The sequence below is a fragment of the Leguminivora glycinivorella genome, unplaced genomic scaffold (assembly GCF_023078275.1).
Source record: "Leguminivora glycinivorella isolate SPB_JAAS2020 unplaced genomic scaffold, LegGlyc_1.1 Scaffold10, whole genome shotgun sequence".
Classification (NCBI taxonomy): Eukaryota; Metazoa; Arthropoda; class Insecta; order Lepidoptera; family Tortricidae; genus Leguminivora; species Leguminivora glycinivorella.
The window spans coordinates 336,646-353,174 of record NW_025952835.1 but is presented as its reverse complement, the minus strand read 5'-3'; the positions used below and the strand labels follow the sequence as shown (position 1 = coordinate 353,174).

General features: G+C 37.8%; 3 protein-coding genes across 4 annotated transcripts in view; 2 read left to right on the top strand and 1 right to left on the bottom strand.

Moving 5' to 3' along the window:
* Nucleotides 1–12,643, bottom strand: part of LOC125242178 (clavesin-1-like) — a 55,289-nt gene extending 42,646 nt beyond the window's left edge. The window contains exon 1 of the mRNA XM_048150894.1: nt 12,520–12,643. The gene's annotated coding sequence lies outside the window, so the exon portion shown is untranslated. The remainder of the gene's footprint in view (nt 1–12,519) is intronic.
* Nucleotides 1,495–11,431, top strand: LOC125242177. 2 transcript variants are annotated; one of them, XM_048150891.1, is made up of 12 exons: nt 1,495–1,640; nt 2,395–2,636; nt 3,030–3,201; nt 3,549–3,745; nt 4,221–4,359; nt 5,155–5,285; nt 6,153–6,402; nt 6,685–7,125; nt 8,272–8,402; nt 9,880–10,018; nt 10,613–10,746; nt 11,267–11,431. In XM_048150891.1, exons 1-12 carry the CDS (start codon nt 1,550–1,552, stop codon nt 11,393–11,395), a joined length of 2,196 nt encoding a protein of 731 aa, XP_048006848.1. In that variant the 5' UTR covers nt 1,495–1,549; the 3' UTR covers nt 11,396–11,431. The 2 variants fall into 2 exon arrangements, with proteins under 2 accessions (XP_048006848.1, XP_048006847.1); XM_048150890.1 differs by having other exon boundaries at nt 9,877–10,018.
* A 501-nt stretch (nt 12,644–13,144) lies between the features above and the next one.
* On the top strand, nt 13,145–15,867 carry LOC125242148 (endoplasmic reticulum resident protein 29-like). The gene is made up of 2 exons (XM_048150858.1): nt 13,145–13,788; nt 14,057–15,867. The coding sequence occupies exons 1-2, from the start codon at nt 13,243–13,245 to the stop codon at nt 14,261–14,263; spliced, it is 753 nt and encodes a 250-aa protein (XP_048006815.1). The 5' UTR covers nt 13,145–13,242; the 3' UTR covers nt 14,264–15,867.
* Nucleotides 15,868–16,529: the final 662 nt, after the last annotated feature.

Genomic DNA, 16,529 nt, shown 5'->3' with positions numbered 1-16,529 from the left:
GTCATATGCATTGTGTATACTAAGAATGTTGCATCGTGGTATCCTGTTCACAAAGAACACATCCAAACCTTTGCCTCCAAACCTCAACCTCATCTCAAGCCCCTTTTAGTGAAGGCGTGAAAAAATCCTGAAGCTGGACTAATCGTAATAAGACCTAGTTTGCCCTCTGGGTTGGAATGGAAGGCAGTTCCTAAAATTGCACGCTAAAACCTAATATTAGTTGTCTAAACTCTCATGAGTCGTGGCAAAATTGCGGGTTAGCGCAAGGGAAAAAGATTTTCTCCAAGGGTTGCTCCGGAGAATCGACTCTTTTCGTGTCAAAAACAACAGAAATAGACTAATGCGCGTCTATGTAAGTCATACACGCTTAGGTATTACGTATATGAATAAAAATATACCTAATACCTATATTTGAGAAAAATAGTATTTACTAATGCATTTCTGCAATTTCTACTAGACAATTGAGGTCACGGATCACGTAGCCTCTTGCCCTCATTTGTTAAGCTAAACTTAGGTAATTGACATGTTTACACGAGTGGATTGTGTACATAGTTTGAATATAAGACATACGTGATATTTAATTAAGTATATATACCAACTTAAATTATATACGTAGTATTTTTACCGCTGTAGCCTTGAGAGTAAAACTAGGAGGGATCGAGTTGATCACGAGTTCGTGAGCGTGACCAAAGAGTCGCTGAAGATACTCGTATATATGCATCTTCTATAGAAAGCCATGACCTGTGAAGGCTTCTTGCACCTTGAGAGTGCCAGATAGCAACAACACTAACAAATTTTTATTTGTGCCGTGGAATGGGGGCGCGACAATCAATCTAACGCATATCTACTCCGCCAGTGAAGGACAGGGGGCACATTATGGGCTACGAGCTCTTGAGGAGTTCTGATTCGGCCGCTTGTGGGGGCGTTGGAAATTCAATGTTGATATTGTTGATAACCTATAATGTAGTGCCGTTTGATGCCGGCATCAGAAAAGAATAGCACCACCCCATCTCATCGCGCAGGTGTCGTATACGTGCGTTTTCATTTTCACATTATCCGATCCGATATCGGATATAGGACCGATATCCCATACATTACAGGCGCCATCTTGGATTTTTCTATTGAAATCCTTCCGACATCCGATATTGGATCGGATAATGTAAAAACGGACTAACGCGACACGAGTAAGGTTCTCCCGTATCCGTCGCGGGGTCCGTGCTTATTACAAGACCTGTGCAGGCCGACAACACAAAAAATAATTATCTTATCTAGAATATCTGTGTATACAAACAAACCCAGGCCAATAGAGAAGAAAGCCTCATATCATTGAATTTTCGGCCATTGCGAATGGTTTGCTGCACTTGAATGAATGTACTATATTATATTATTTATAACAAATAATATGTTATACTTGCTCATGCTCTAGGCACCTATAATATTTAATCGAAAACTATAAAATGAGCAATAACATATTTTAGACGAGAAATTTCACAACAATTTTATATCTTGATACTGCAAAAAATGTTACTTTAAAAGTAAATTTTGCATAATGTTAAGTCTTTCCTATACAGTATTTTTATTATATTTGTCAAGTATTTTAGTAGAATGTTCACACCCAGGAAGTCTGTCTGTCCGTAAACGTACGTACATCAAAAATAGGGTACAAACTACAAAACTACATAAATTTCAACTTTTCTCCTTCATTTAAAATAAATACCTCTACATAAGTTTGATGACCGGTCTGGCGCCGTCGGTAGTGACCCTGCCTGCTGCGCCGCGGTCCCGGGTTCGTATCCCGGTAAGGACATTTATTTGTTTGATGAGCACAGATATTTGTTCCTGAGTCATGGATGTTTTCTATGTATATAAGTATTTATATATTATATATATCGTTGTCTGAGTACCCACAACACAAGCCTTCTTGAGCTTACCGTGGGCCTCAGTCAATCTGCGTGAGAATGTCCTATAATATTTTATTTATTTATTATTTATTAACCGACTTCAAGAAAAGGAGGAGGTTCTCAATTCGACTGAATTTTTTTTAAGTACTTAAGCTCAAACGTCCGTAGAGCAGAAGTAAGCAAACTTATGAATAGCACAATGATGTTGATCATAACTTTTTGGGAAAATGGGAGATGTACTAAAGTTGCCAAAAATCTAATTAAAATGCGATGAAAAGTTTTTTTTTATTTTATTTACCTAATGCTACAGAATTATAGTCAGGTTACAGGTATATAAGCGGGCACGTAAAAGGGGAAACCTTCACGGCTGGCTCGTTCACACACTTCATTAGTTTCATTACACTTTACACTTCGGACCTTTCACCAAATGTGCTGGCGAATTAATAATAGGTTACATCGATAAGCTCCACCATATATACAAATTATTTAACAGTTAACCGACAACTTATTGCAAGAAAACGACAAAACACTCTGGACCTATGTCAAATGTTCAACGTTGAAAACGAGAAGGCGCAAAGTGAACTCCTCAGTCACAATCGAGTAAAAAGAGCCGCTCCAGCGGTAGACCCTTCAGACCGAGTAGAGAATATTGTAGACAAACTTTATGACGAACCAGAGGATGGGAAAAAAGTTGAATATAGAAAGAAAAATGATACTACGACAGCCAAACCTGAGGTACGGTAAACAATGTAAACATCAGTAGACGTATTTTCTAAAACAATGGATGACTGCCCATTTAAAACAAGAGAACAATTAAATTATAAAGAAATTTCACACAGAGTATCTTATGACCAGACTCCATTGTTCTTTTCTTCATTTCCGTTTCCATTAATTTCAAATTGATGTTTATAGTTAGCAAAAGTCAACGTCATCAAAGCAATCTGACACTGTGGAGGTTACTGACATTGACCTATGACAAATACTTGCAAACTTGTATTAGGGTCAGCAACGTACGTCGTAGATAGACTAAGCCTATACTGCGATGCCTCTGCTTCTGCAATCTGACTGGTCAGGCGCTTTTTCACTACCATCTAGATATATTTAAAAAAAAACTTGATTTTATTTCAGGGCGCAAAATCCGGAAGACGGTTCGATTTCGCTCCTGGCGCTTTAGATGTCAATATTCTGGAGGAAAAAGCTGACGGAAGAGAGAAGCTAGACGGAAAAACGGTTCCGGTCCCATGGCACAAGTATTGGAAACACGGAATCATCCCATATTTCATCGACTCAAATACATACGGTAATCAACGCAGACTAAAATCTCGTTATACTTTTATATGTAATTATATTCTGCTAAACCTAACTAATAACATTAAATCATTTATGTTACTTGCAACATAAAGCCTACTAAACTAAAAAGAGAAAACAATACTGTCTTGGCTTTTGGATCGCTAGCTCAGCGCTCTACAATCATAGCCAGCAAGTTTTTATGGCGCAGATAGTAAAGCACTGGACTAGCATTTCAGGAGACCGTAAGTTGAAGTCTCAGCCACTGGACTGAATATTGCACTTATAAATCTATTCTGAACTTAATAGCATCGTCTTCTGTTGCTGTTAGTTCACAAAGCTACTACTATTACTCTACAGATACATTCCTAGCCGAAAAAATAACAAAAGCTTTCGACAACTTCGAGCAAAGTACCTGCATACGCTTGCAACGACTGCGAGAGAGGCCCACGGACAAGGCGTCTTTGCAAGATGTCCAATGGCTGTACATCACCAACCCTTCAGGCACTCGGCAGTGTGTGCATAGCAACGAGTTGAAGACCATTTCAGGAGTTCAGGTACTCTGGTACTTTCAAAGCCTATATAAAGCTTTATGAATCAGTACTATAATCTCGCTTTTATCACGGCATCTCGTGTCAAAATAATGTGTCGATTATGCGTTCAGAATGTAGAATAACTTAGGTACTAAAGGGTTCTTACTGGCTTGAACTTTGGACGTTGCACAGATACCTACCTAAGTATAACTTCAAACCATATCAGGAGTGAACGATCCAATAATAACATACATTCATCATTGATTCATGACTTAATTTATGACCTGATAAGGGCGCTCTTCATTCTCTTAGCAAATGTACACCTTTCAAAACATTTATTGTATTAAACTACCTAACTATGTAGCCGGTCAAACGATTTGTCACTAGAAAAAATTGCGAAATTCAAATTTGGGACGATAAACATTAGCGCCTACATCTTTTCCCTAAAAAATGGCCTAATCTCGGGAATGGCTCATATACTGAATGTATTATATTTCAGTGGGTAGTATTCGGCTATGACTGTATGTCGGAAGGTCAGATCATGCACGAAGTCATGCACATCCTGGGTTTCTCACACGAGCACGTGCGCGAGGACCGTGACCAACACATCAGCGTCATGTGGGACAACATTAAACCAGGTGAGTCTGCATAAGGATTTTGCAGCATTCTCGGAGGAAATAGGCTGGAGACGCCTTTCAACATAGTGCAAACTTGCAAAATCACGTAAATATAGTTGCACAATCGATTTATGGTCATTCACAAGATCGCTCCGCCACAGATCACTGGTGGTTAAAACTGCTTAAGGAGCATTCCACGAGAATGTCGCTTACGACATGACTTTGGCTTATAAGCCATATAAGATTTTGGCTTATAATATAAATATGGCAGCTATTTCAATCAAATCCGTAAAGCACGAGAAAATACTGCTAATTTGTTAACCGAGTCATGAAAGGTTGTCAGACATAACTTCGCTTTCTTGTAAAATGCCCCTTAAGGGAGGTGAGAATTTGAGAACTGGTAATGTAATAAACACTCAAGTCACTAAACCATCTCAATCAAGTTTACATAAATATGGTATAACATTCCATTTACAAACGCATTATATTTCGTGTGTTGCGGTTTTTTCGGCGTTTAAAGCACGCGATAATTTTTCTGTAAATATTTTTTATTCTGCACACTGCCTTAGAAAATCCTCTTACACCTTACAGTCAATTTGCAGAAAATTTGCGTTTGTACGGGACACGGGTAGACTCTTTCATGGTATTGCTCCTAATTTTGAAAAACTCGATTTTTTTTGTCATACGTCAGGTATCAAAAGTAAATACGCTCAGGAACAGTGAGATGAGACCCATGCCCATGCAACCCAATGCATGGGTTATACTGTGGCATGGGTCTCATCTCACAGCACTACCTCAAATAAATTTGATTTCCAGGATACAAGAAATTCTTCGAAACAAGGCGTCGTCCTGCGATACTGTCTTCTCTTCCCTACGACTACGCGAGTGTTCTCCATTACCCTCCAAGAGCATTCTCCAAAAATGGGAAATACACCCTTGTTGCCGCGGTAGGTTTTTTAAGTTATAAATGGGCTTACTTTTTGCCATAGACTTCTTAGACAAAAGCAAAGACGTGGCCTACGATGGAGTGAGCTCGCCCAGAAGATGCCTATTCATCCTTGATTTTAAGGTATTTACCGTATTTATAATATGCTTATATCGATTTTCCACGTTTGATCGTTGGCCGTTTGGCAAAAAAAAAAACATGCTTCTGGTTGGTAAAGTAAAGATATTGTGCGATGATGGTATACTATAATAGTTATTTGTTATACAAGGGGGCAAAGTTGTATTTTAACGCCGAGTGTGGAATTGAAAAACGAGCAAGTGAAAGGATTCTATAGTTGAACCACGAGCGAAGCGAGTGGTTCGAGAATAGAATCCTGAACTTGCGAGTTTTTTAACACACGAGAAGTAAAATACATTTGCACCCGAGTGTAACACAAAACTTTTCCCCTCACTATAGCGAGGAAACTACAACGCAAAAAATGCGTTTATCACTGATTCCAGTAGTTCCACAGGTGGTAAATCATCTTTATTACTAGATTTACCTACTTTTATCAATTTTAAAACAGTTAATTTGACTATATTCAAGGTCAAATTACTTTACCCACTAGTGGATAAAATGCGTTTTTACCCGCTGCTATTAAAGTACAAAACACGTGTTTCCGAGCTAGGGAGGGGAAAAGTTATAAGTTAGTAAGTCCAATAGGACTAATGAGACCTCTAGTGACCAAAGAGGTGGCTTCGCTTTTGTTTGGAGGCCAACTAGCATGCCAAGAGTGGATCATATTTCTTTAAATCCTATCCCCTTTACCAATGGCTTTGCTTTACGGGGAATAAATTAAGTTTATTCTAACTTTGCTTTATATTTTTAGTCTGGAATCGACTTTGGTCAACGCGTTGGGCTAAGTGAGGTTGACATAGAAAAGGTATCAATGATTTTTGGCGGAGAGTGCATAGACCGAAACAAGCACTACTTGGAGACGACCTGCCCTACCGTTATCGCTTCGAAACAACAGAAAGAGACAAAGAAAGCGACGCAAAAGGAAATTGATGACTATTTCCGTGACAGATTATGGCCGTATGGAATTGTGAACTATAAACTCAAAGACAAGATTGAGTTCTGTAAGTTCGCTTGTGTGTTCTGGAAATTTTTAATTCCTTTACCAGACCTTTTGGTTCTATTCTACACACTCCCGCTACAGGTTTAGGCAGTTAGATCCAGGGCCCCAGCTGTGTTTGGTAAGCCTGCCCTGTGCAGCATTACTTTACTTAATACAGTATCTATACTTAACTGGTTCAAAACATAATAAAGCTGGATCAAAACCTTAACTAGAGTAACAAACATCAAGAGTTTAATAGAATCTTTTAATAAACCATTGACTACGCATATTTGTTAAATTACAGCTATTGAAGAAAGACAAAATATCGAAGAAGTCATAAAGCACATCGAAAAAGAAACTTGTATTGAATTCAGAGACATGTCAAAAGACGACGACGTCGAAACCACAACAGTAAATGATGACGTGGTTTTAGCCGATGATGGCAATCAAGTACCTATAAAGAAAGAAAACATTAAGACCCTTCAACACCAGTCAGTAAATACTTATCAAAGCTCAAACTCAATGGAGTCACATTCATCAGTCTCTGCAGAGTCTGTATCATCGGAGTCATCTATCTCAGAAGAAAAACTCAAAAAACTCTCACTGAAAGATACTACTTCAACCTTTATCAATAAACCTGGTTTTTGGGCTAATATGACAAGGAAAAATGACAAAACCAATAATTTAGAATCAGTTGGTGACAAGAAATCGAAAAAAGATGATTCTAAACAAAATACTAAGTCAGGTAAAAAAATAGAAAGGAAACATAAACTAGACTCTAGGAATGACGAGTTAGATACAGAGACAATTAAATTACCCTCAAAAAGGGCTTATACTATACAGGGTGTATTTTGATAGCGGGTCAGTAAGGGCAGCTATGAGATGCCGTAGTCCTACGTGAAAATGGTCTAAGGGGACCATCCATCGATTTCAAATTGATGAAAAATGGCATTTACAGATTTTGGAAAAAACTTACAGGGTGCGAGAAAAAGGGCATTTTTGACAAACTTTTTTTTGACGCCAATCGATCCCATTCCTATCAAGGATCAAAAGCTTGTATGGGACCAAAAAAAATTTTCCGGCTAGAAAAGTCACAAATTGTGAAAAACTTTTCCCATACAATTTGTATAAAAATATTTTTTTTTTTCGCATGGTGTTTTTTTTATACCAATCGATTCCATTCCTATTCAGTATCAATACTTGCTTAGGGGTCAACTCACGGCAATGAACTAAAAACCCACAAATCAATGGCTACATTTTACTATGGGGAAAATATCGAAAAAGTATTCTTCAATTTGTGGCTCTTTAGTACATTATCGCAAGTTGAGCCTAAAGAAACTATCGATACTGAATAGGAATGGAATCGATTGGCATCATAAAAACACCATGTGGAAATTTTTTTTTTTATACAAATTGTATGGGAAAAGTTTTTCACGATTTGTGACTTTTCTAGCCTTTTTTGGTCCCATACAAGCTTTTGATCCTTGATAGGAATGGGATCGATTGGCGTCAAAAAAAAGTTTGTCAAAAATGCCCTTTTTCTCGCACCCTGTATGTGTTTTCCAAAATCTGTAAATGCCATTTTTCATCAATTTGAAATCGATGGATGGTTCCCTTAGACCGTTTTCACGTAGGACTACGGCATCTCATAGCTGCCCTTACTGACCCGCTATCAAAATACACCCATGTATACGTTGTCTGTCCAAGCGCAAAGTGCAGTAAAGCATTTCCATATCAGCTTGAGCAAAAATGCTTGAATATGAGTATGTTCGGCGTTTCTCCTCTACAGGATTCGCGTATGCTGTAACAGGAATTAGCTTCTAGAATTAAGTTTATAACGGGGGGTAGAGGACTTCCCGAAATCTACAACATCTTGGCGTATATGTTTCAGAACACAAACGTACCCGCAGAGCGGCGCCACCGTCGCCAGCAAGACGGCATGCTGACGACTTGTTGGTGCTGACCCGCTCACCAGAGCCAGGCTGTCGGTGCCCAGAGCCTGGCCGCGCTGGCGCACAAAAGGTGAGGAAATTTTCACGTTGGATAATATGAAAGCACTACCTCTTGATAGGCTACTTGACCCTCTAGTCTGTCTTATATGATTAAGCACTGTCCAATTTACCGAAATAAAAATTACCATATTTTATTATGACTTGAAAACAGTAAAAAATATTTTTAAAGTACATTTTTACGTAATGAAGCAAAAACAACACAGTCATGTTCATGTTAATCTATAGATTATCTGTCATCAGGTCATTCTATATTAAATTATATTTATGTATTATATGTATTTATGTATTATTTGATGTAAGTATGTTTTAGATTTCTGATTTTCTTTTTCTGTTCTTTTGTTTTCAATGCACCGCCTACAATCTTTTCTGCTTTGCCTTAAGGTTGACTGGTAGAGAATGCTACATGGCATTAAGTTCGCCTTTTGTACATTAAGTTTGTCTTTTGTGCAATAAAGTTTAAATAATAAATAAAGTTCAATATGTCAGTGATTGTTTTGACATGCAGTAAGGTTCGAATTCGATGACCTCACTTCATCGCCGCGCTGACAGCGTTTTCGGTGTCCAAAATAAATAAATAAATACACACATTTTTAATCGAAAATACGTAGTCAAAATACACTTTTTATACCCAAAATCTATAAATATTGTTTTTTTATGTCAAATGTTACAAAATACAATCATTTACTGTGCAAAATTCGATATGAGTCTAGTAGCCTATTGCCACAGGTAACACATACACTATCTAGTTAATTTTGCCGCACTATAATAAAAAAAAAAAGTTCGTGTAACTTCGTACCAGCGGCGATTCGAACGCCCTTGATAAGTGTCATAACCTACCCACAAAATTAAAATTTTGAAAAAACCCCCGACCGCTACATAGTAGACCGATTTTCGTAAAACATGGCTAAGAACACTCCTGACCCGACTAACTCAGATTTCAGACAAAAAAAAACTAAATCTAAATCGGTTTATCCGTTCGGGAGCTACGATGCCACAGACAGACAGACAGACACGTCAAACTTATAACACCCCGTCGTTTTTGCGTCGGGGGTTAAAAATAAATTAAAACAGCATATTTGGATTTACACAATAGAAATATATAATAATTTTGGCCAGCTTTTTAGTGAAATATCTCTATGTGCATGCAACGCCTAAGTATTTTATTTCAATTCGGCACGTTTCCCGTTGCTTCAGAAGTGACTCGCAATCTTATTTCAGTATTTAAACTTTATTGCACAACACAAAAGAACAACTTAATGTACAAAAGGCGAACTTAATGCCATGATGCATTCTCTACCAGTCAACCTTTGGGCAAAGCAAATATTGTAGGCGGTGCATTAAGAGACCATCTTCTGAATATCGTCCATCTAACAAGCCAGTGGAGTTTCTAAGATCCAAAAACGAACGTATCAATTTTAGTCCACAATCTAGGCATTGTGCCCAACTCCATAAAATACAAACGATACGATGTACAACCTCCCCAGGAGCTGGTGATCACGTCGGACTGCTTCAACTCCGTCAACGACCTGCTGCACGTGTTTGTGCACGTGCTAGGCCTGGACCACCAGCACAACTCGCACGACCGAGACGACTTCCTGGCTATCAACTGGGATAACGTGACTAGGGGTGAGTTTCTTGACCCGTTACTTATTAATTAATAGGAGTATACAGATTTTGTTTTAGGTGCCTTGAAATCAGTGTCGTATCGTAATTAAATAAATAAATAAATATTGGGGACACCTTAAGCAGATCAATTTAGCCCCAAACTAAGAAAAGCTTGTACTATGGATGCTAATTCGTATGGCATTAGCCTTGATTGGGAGTAGCATCATATTTGATACCTATCCATACTAATATCATAAATAGGAAAGTGTGTGTGTCTGTTTGTTTGTCCGTCTTTCACGGCAAAACGGTGCGACGAATTGACGTGTTTCTTTAGGTGGAGATAGTTGAAGGGATGAAGAGTAACATAGGCTACTTTTTGTCTCTTTCTAAAGCGAGGGAAGCCGCGGGCAAAAGCTAGTATTTTTATATTAAGGAGTAATTTGAGCTACTTTGGTGTGCAACTTCAGACCACCAAAAAGCCGTTCTACCTCTACATTATTGGCAAATGAAATTTCGTACAAATTAAATTCCGAAGAACTCCTTTGTACTTACGTCCCGGGGTGTGGACATAGAGGAATTCCCCGCAAAGATACTAACACAATTGAAACCCCGCAGGTTTAGGAAAGGAATTGCAGACCAAACTCCCGCCCGCAGCATCAGTTGGCTTCGCGTACGACTATCAAAGCGTGACGCACTATCCTTGGCTCGACATCAGTCAAGGCGTCACCAGCATCATGTATCCTATATGGGTGAGAATACCAATAATGATTTTGACCTCGACATTCATGTCAGCTAAGATTTTTTTGGACCTATGGAAAGATGTACATGAGTGTCGATGATCAGCCCGTCGATCTAAGATGTCCGCGTCGGTATATTAATATCAAGTTATTGAAATTATGTCTATGTATGGAAAGTAGCAAGAGAAGTAGGCAGGGCACTCTGGTGGTGATTAGTGATCGATGACAAGTGTTGTCACTATGTCTCTGCCTACTTCCAGTGCCGAATTTAGACTTCTTTCGATGGGGGCCAAAACTAAAAACTGACTCATTTGGCGCCCTTGGATTTGATGATTTTCGAATTTAGCGCCTCCAAGACGCCCCGAGCATGGCTCGTCCACGATGAGAATTAGTTATTATTTACTGTGCTTTTTTATTTTGGTAGTGAAATTTTCTCACCACGTCATTACTAGCAAAGCTGATAGAACTGATATATATCTTGTAGAAAATATTTACCATTACATTTTAATGAAAACATTCAAATGTGTTCTAGAACGACGGATGGGCAATGGGACACTGGCAAGGCCTGAGCTCCATCGACGTTCAGAAACTGAACCTGCTATACTTCGGCCAATGCCAGTCCAGGAAGAAAGCTATGGCAAGCTTATTGAGAAAAGTTTAAGTTGATGAGATTATAATGGAAGTTAAATATATAAAATTGTGTAATTTAATTAATTATTCAGTCATCCCCTTAATTGGACAATATTCGCCCTGCCGGACCACCTTTTTGTATTTTTTTTCGAATCAGAATTATTTTATTAGAACTATCGAGCGCCGAGGAGACTTGAACTCACGACCATGATCATTTTCTGCCAAATTAAGGGTTAAAATTTTTGTTAATTGTAGAGTCCATTGAAAAATATGGGTATGGGCAGCCATAACTTTGTCCACTTTTTAAAGTTTGAAAATATAAGATAAGGGAAAGAAATTATAAGGGCCAAAACCTAGTGCTCTTATTGTTGTTACTGTCACTAGGTCACTACTTACATGCCGTTGAGGGCTAATACGACGAAAAATGTGGGAAGTGGAATAAAGTGTGGCAAAGAAAATGATACTGTTACTAGGAAAATGAGAGTGATTAGAGTGAAGGAAAAAGATCCTCGCGGGACGAGTTTCCTCTACCTCGAACCGCGACCCGACGTGTTCCTTGATTCCTTCTCTGTCGCTCTTGTAAATGTGTACCTACGTAAGTGAGAGGGAAGCAACAAGATTCAAGCTCAAGATTTCATTTTACAATTCATCGCTATGCTCTCTCTTTGCTCAGGATTCAGTTAGCACTTAGCATCCCTCGCTTCGTTTAGGATTTAAAAAAATGGCCTCGACTTAAATATATTTTACATACACGTGAGTAGGTATCAGATTCAATCTAAACGTAAACGCTACAGGAATTTTTCTGTAAGAAGATACTTCCGTATTTACGAGTTTAAGACATTATTTTACCACCATTAAAAACTCCACCAGCCACCAGCTGAATTGATTTTTGCCACCATTAAGGCTGAGCGCACACGGAGGCGACAGTTGCACGGCGACATTTTTTGTCTCTGTCTTGGACGCTTGTAGTAACGACAGAGACAAAAAATGTCGCCGTGCAACTGTCGCCTCCGTGTGCGCCCAGGGTAAAAATCATAATATTGCCTCTCTTTCCTATATGTATACGTACGGGTAGCTGCTTTCTTTCTTTTCTTCCAGACTGTTGTGAATTAGGTACATCAACAAAATCCTGCTGGATAATGCAATCGCACTTACCTTGCCTTCCTTCATTCCTCCTTTTTACAAGTTCTCGGACGATGCATGATTTGAAAGGTGGTGGATATTTTAAAATATTAATTTAATCAGATTGAAAGACATAGCTTAGTTTAGTTTAGTTAGTCGGCTTGTCAAATTGTTTTTTTTTTTGTAAATGAGAACTGTCACGTAAACAATAATCTACCGGCATTCGCGTTGACCAATCCCAAAAAAACACGGCCATGTGTCAAAAGAAAATTCCTGAAAATTCAAATAAAAAGTCCGTTCCACGCATTGTAATTTTGAAGACATTTCTATAATATCAAGTTCTTCATCTAAAAGACTGAAAATATGAAAAAATACAAAAGCTGAAATTATAACAAGATAAAATTTACAATAACACAAAATATGTAAAGGAAAATAGTAGTGCATATTGTCGAAGTAAAATAGAAATATAGTTACCCATGACTTAGCGTGAAACGAAATATTTTTTATTTTTTTTTGGTTAAATGATTCGACCAATAGGAATAAGAAATGACATATGACTCGGCTGTTATGATTGGTTGATTTTTTTTTCAATGAGCTCATATAAAACAAACTGCTGTCAATAAATAAAAAGTTGACTGACCGATACTATTCTTTGTATTTAATTGTACTTCAAACAGTATTACTACCTACTATCCACGTCGCAAACTATTATTTCTGTAACTACAGCATAAGCATATTCCCAAATCGGCATTGACGATGCAGTGGCACTTATTTCCCTTATGCCTCGCATTAGTCCTCCGATCAGCGTACTCTAATTCTCTCAGCGGTACGGTGGAATTAAACGAATACACTTTTGATAAGATCCTCAAAAAGTTTGATGCTACGCTGGTGAAGTTTGATGTGGCTTTCCCCTATGGGGACAAGCACGATGCATACACCGCACTGGCCAAGGACGCGAAAGAGGAAGACGATTTGCTGATCGCCGAAGTGGGAGTGAAAGATTACGGAGACAAGGACAACGAAGCGTTGGCGAAGAAGTACGGTGCTACGAAAGACAATTTCCCGGTAGTGAAGCTATTTTTAAAGGGGAAGAAGGAGCCAGTCACTTTCAACTCGGAGAAAGAGTTTACCAGCGACGAGCTTCGTCGTTTCGTGCGGGAACACACCGGGGTACACCTGAGCCTGCCAGGATGCGTGCGGAGCCTTGATAAGCTGGCCGTCAAGTTTATGAAGGCTGACAATGAAGACAGGAAGAAGATTCTTAAAGATGGAGAAGATACCTTCAAAAAATTACCTAGCAAAGTGAGTAATCAATAGAATTTTTTTCTAAGATTAATAGATTATTAACAATGAACAAAAGGTATGCTTGTTTCACTATCAATACATTAATTTCACGCAAAATGGGCTCAATGGTTGTGGACTTGCAGAAAATGCCAATTAAATCTAACGATAATCTAATGATAATTGCTTGTTAAAATTTTTGGAGAACCCCTGCCTATGTTACATTACAGGTACTATGAACATGATGCTCGAACTTACAATAAATCAAAATATTTCTTCTAATTTTCAGCAAGCTAACTCTGGAAAGATCTACAAGACAATCATGGAGAAGATCATCGAAAAAGGCGATGGGTTTGTCAAGACAGAACATGAGAGAGTCACCAAACTTCTCAGCGGCAAGCTCTCCGAGGAGAAAAAGAAGGAAATGGGACAGAGAATCAACATTCTACAGACATTCCAGTTGCATGACACCAAAGGAGAAAAAGAAGAGCTGTGATTTTAATAATATTTAAATTACACTTAAATTTCTACTATTGTTCCCTCTTTGTATAAATGAGATTGGAGTAACAAGAGCAATCTAGTATTAATTTTTACAGGGTGTCATTTTAAATGATTTTATGTGTGTTTTGCACTACTGAGACATTCCAAATTCAAAGTAATATATTGCACTACATTTATATATTGTCAAACAAGTCTGTCAGTAAATAAGAACAAAGAAAACTATATGCATCCTTTTCTTTAGGGTGCTATAGAAAAGGATACCTATAGTTTTCTTTGTTCTTATTTACTGACAGACTTGTTTGACAGAGTATAATTTTATATCCTATTAAATAAGCAACTTGAATGGCAATATTTAGACTCATTTAGTGAGTGAACTCGCACTATGTAAATGGGCCCTTAAAATTCGTAAATGGTGACACAAGTGATTTGGTTGTGCTAGTACAGTGGGTGAATGTTTCAAAATGGGCCAGTGGCAAGTTGGCAACTAGCATAAGATAGATTAAAGGTAATATAGGAACAAACTTGCATTTAAAATTATGACTGATTGGCCCTATCTAACCTAATTAACATACACCAAAGTCAGATTTAATCAAATTCGGAAGTTTTACCTAATTGAGTTATTTATTTTCGTACTACTTTACTGTTATACAATAGGTATGTTTCTGTAATCTGGCTTAACTAATTCTACATATCAAATCCAACCATTTAAATCTGTAATCTAGCATTTTGTGTCATTTTTCATCAGAGTCTGAGTTGGTAGTTAGAATTCTGAGCGCTTCTGTATTATAACATTATGTTATTGCTTAGAAAAGGCCTAAAACCGCACTAACACAACATTAGAGCCAAATAGTAAGCTTCATTTGTGATCTGATGTAATGATGTTTCACGATTAAAAGTAGAGTCAATCCAAGATAAGTTAGCATTCTTAGGCACTGGTCCCACCGCAAGCAAATAAGCTATGAGCTATCGGCTACAAAAACGAACAAAAGATAATCACTCCCGTGTGAACAAAAGAGACACGGCGATGTTTATAGTTACTCGCCCAGCGGTGAGCTATCAAAATCGCCGTGTCTCTTTTATTTGAACGGGGGTGCTTATCTTTTGTACGTTTTTATAGCCGATAACTCATTCCCTTACTAACTCGCAACTCGCGGTGGGACTAGTGCCTTAGCAACGATTTTGATAGTCCCGCATGTCATCAAAAGTTTGATGTTTAAAGTAACATTTGATGCACGACGAGTCTGTCTAAATCGTAGCCAACCTATCTGAGTCAGACTATATGCAGAGCATAAAACATAAAAGCTAGTTTGAGATGCAGTGCACACGACGTAAGCCATACATTACTTATGGAACATTAGCTATTGAATTCATGTCTCACATGATTTTACCAGACTAGGTATAAGCATTGGACATTTACACGTGTTTTGTAACGTGGAAATTATTGCCTCGTTTTTACGGTTCGCCGCTCGTAAAACTGGCTATTGTTATTATCCAGTCGAGTTTCGCAATATTGCTCGACATTGTACTTATTTGTGTACTTGTTTATGCATTTTGCACAACGTGTGATGAATGTATGAAATACATTAGTGTGTAATATTTTATATGATTTTTATTTTCATGTCCCAAATACTACACTAAGAGCACTGAAATATGTTGTAAACATAATTATTCAAAAATGCCCATGAAATCCAGTTTTAAAATTCAGTCCTAATATTTATCTGGATGTGTTGCCCAGTTAATATTTCCTGTTGTATATGTAAAACTTCGGATTACGCTATATGTATTATAACAAAGAAGGAACATCTAAATTAAAAGTACATAAATAACATAGGTAGGTAAATTGGGGTAATTAAATATGACGCATAATTTCAATTTCCGGAAATGACCCTTAATTCCATAGAATCAAAGATCATTTTTGGAATTACCCAGATTCATTTTGGTCGATTAAATAAAAACCGTTTTTCACGAATTACATTTATTTTTACGATATCGAATAACACGTAAAAACAACTTTAGGACTTCCGTCACAAAATTAAATTGACCACGATAAAAGTTACCAACGGAATGTAAAAGCAAACATTTTTGAATAACTCCTATTTTTAATCCTTCTATTGCCACAGCCAAATATGGTCATAAAATAGATAGACACAAGGTACAAACAGTCATTTTAAGGCTGTATTAGATGGCGCGCGAATGCCAACTCTCATGCGATTTTAGTTACATTGCGGTCTCTTCAGGTTACATACAATTCAAAATAATTA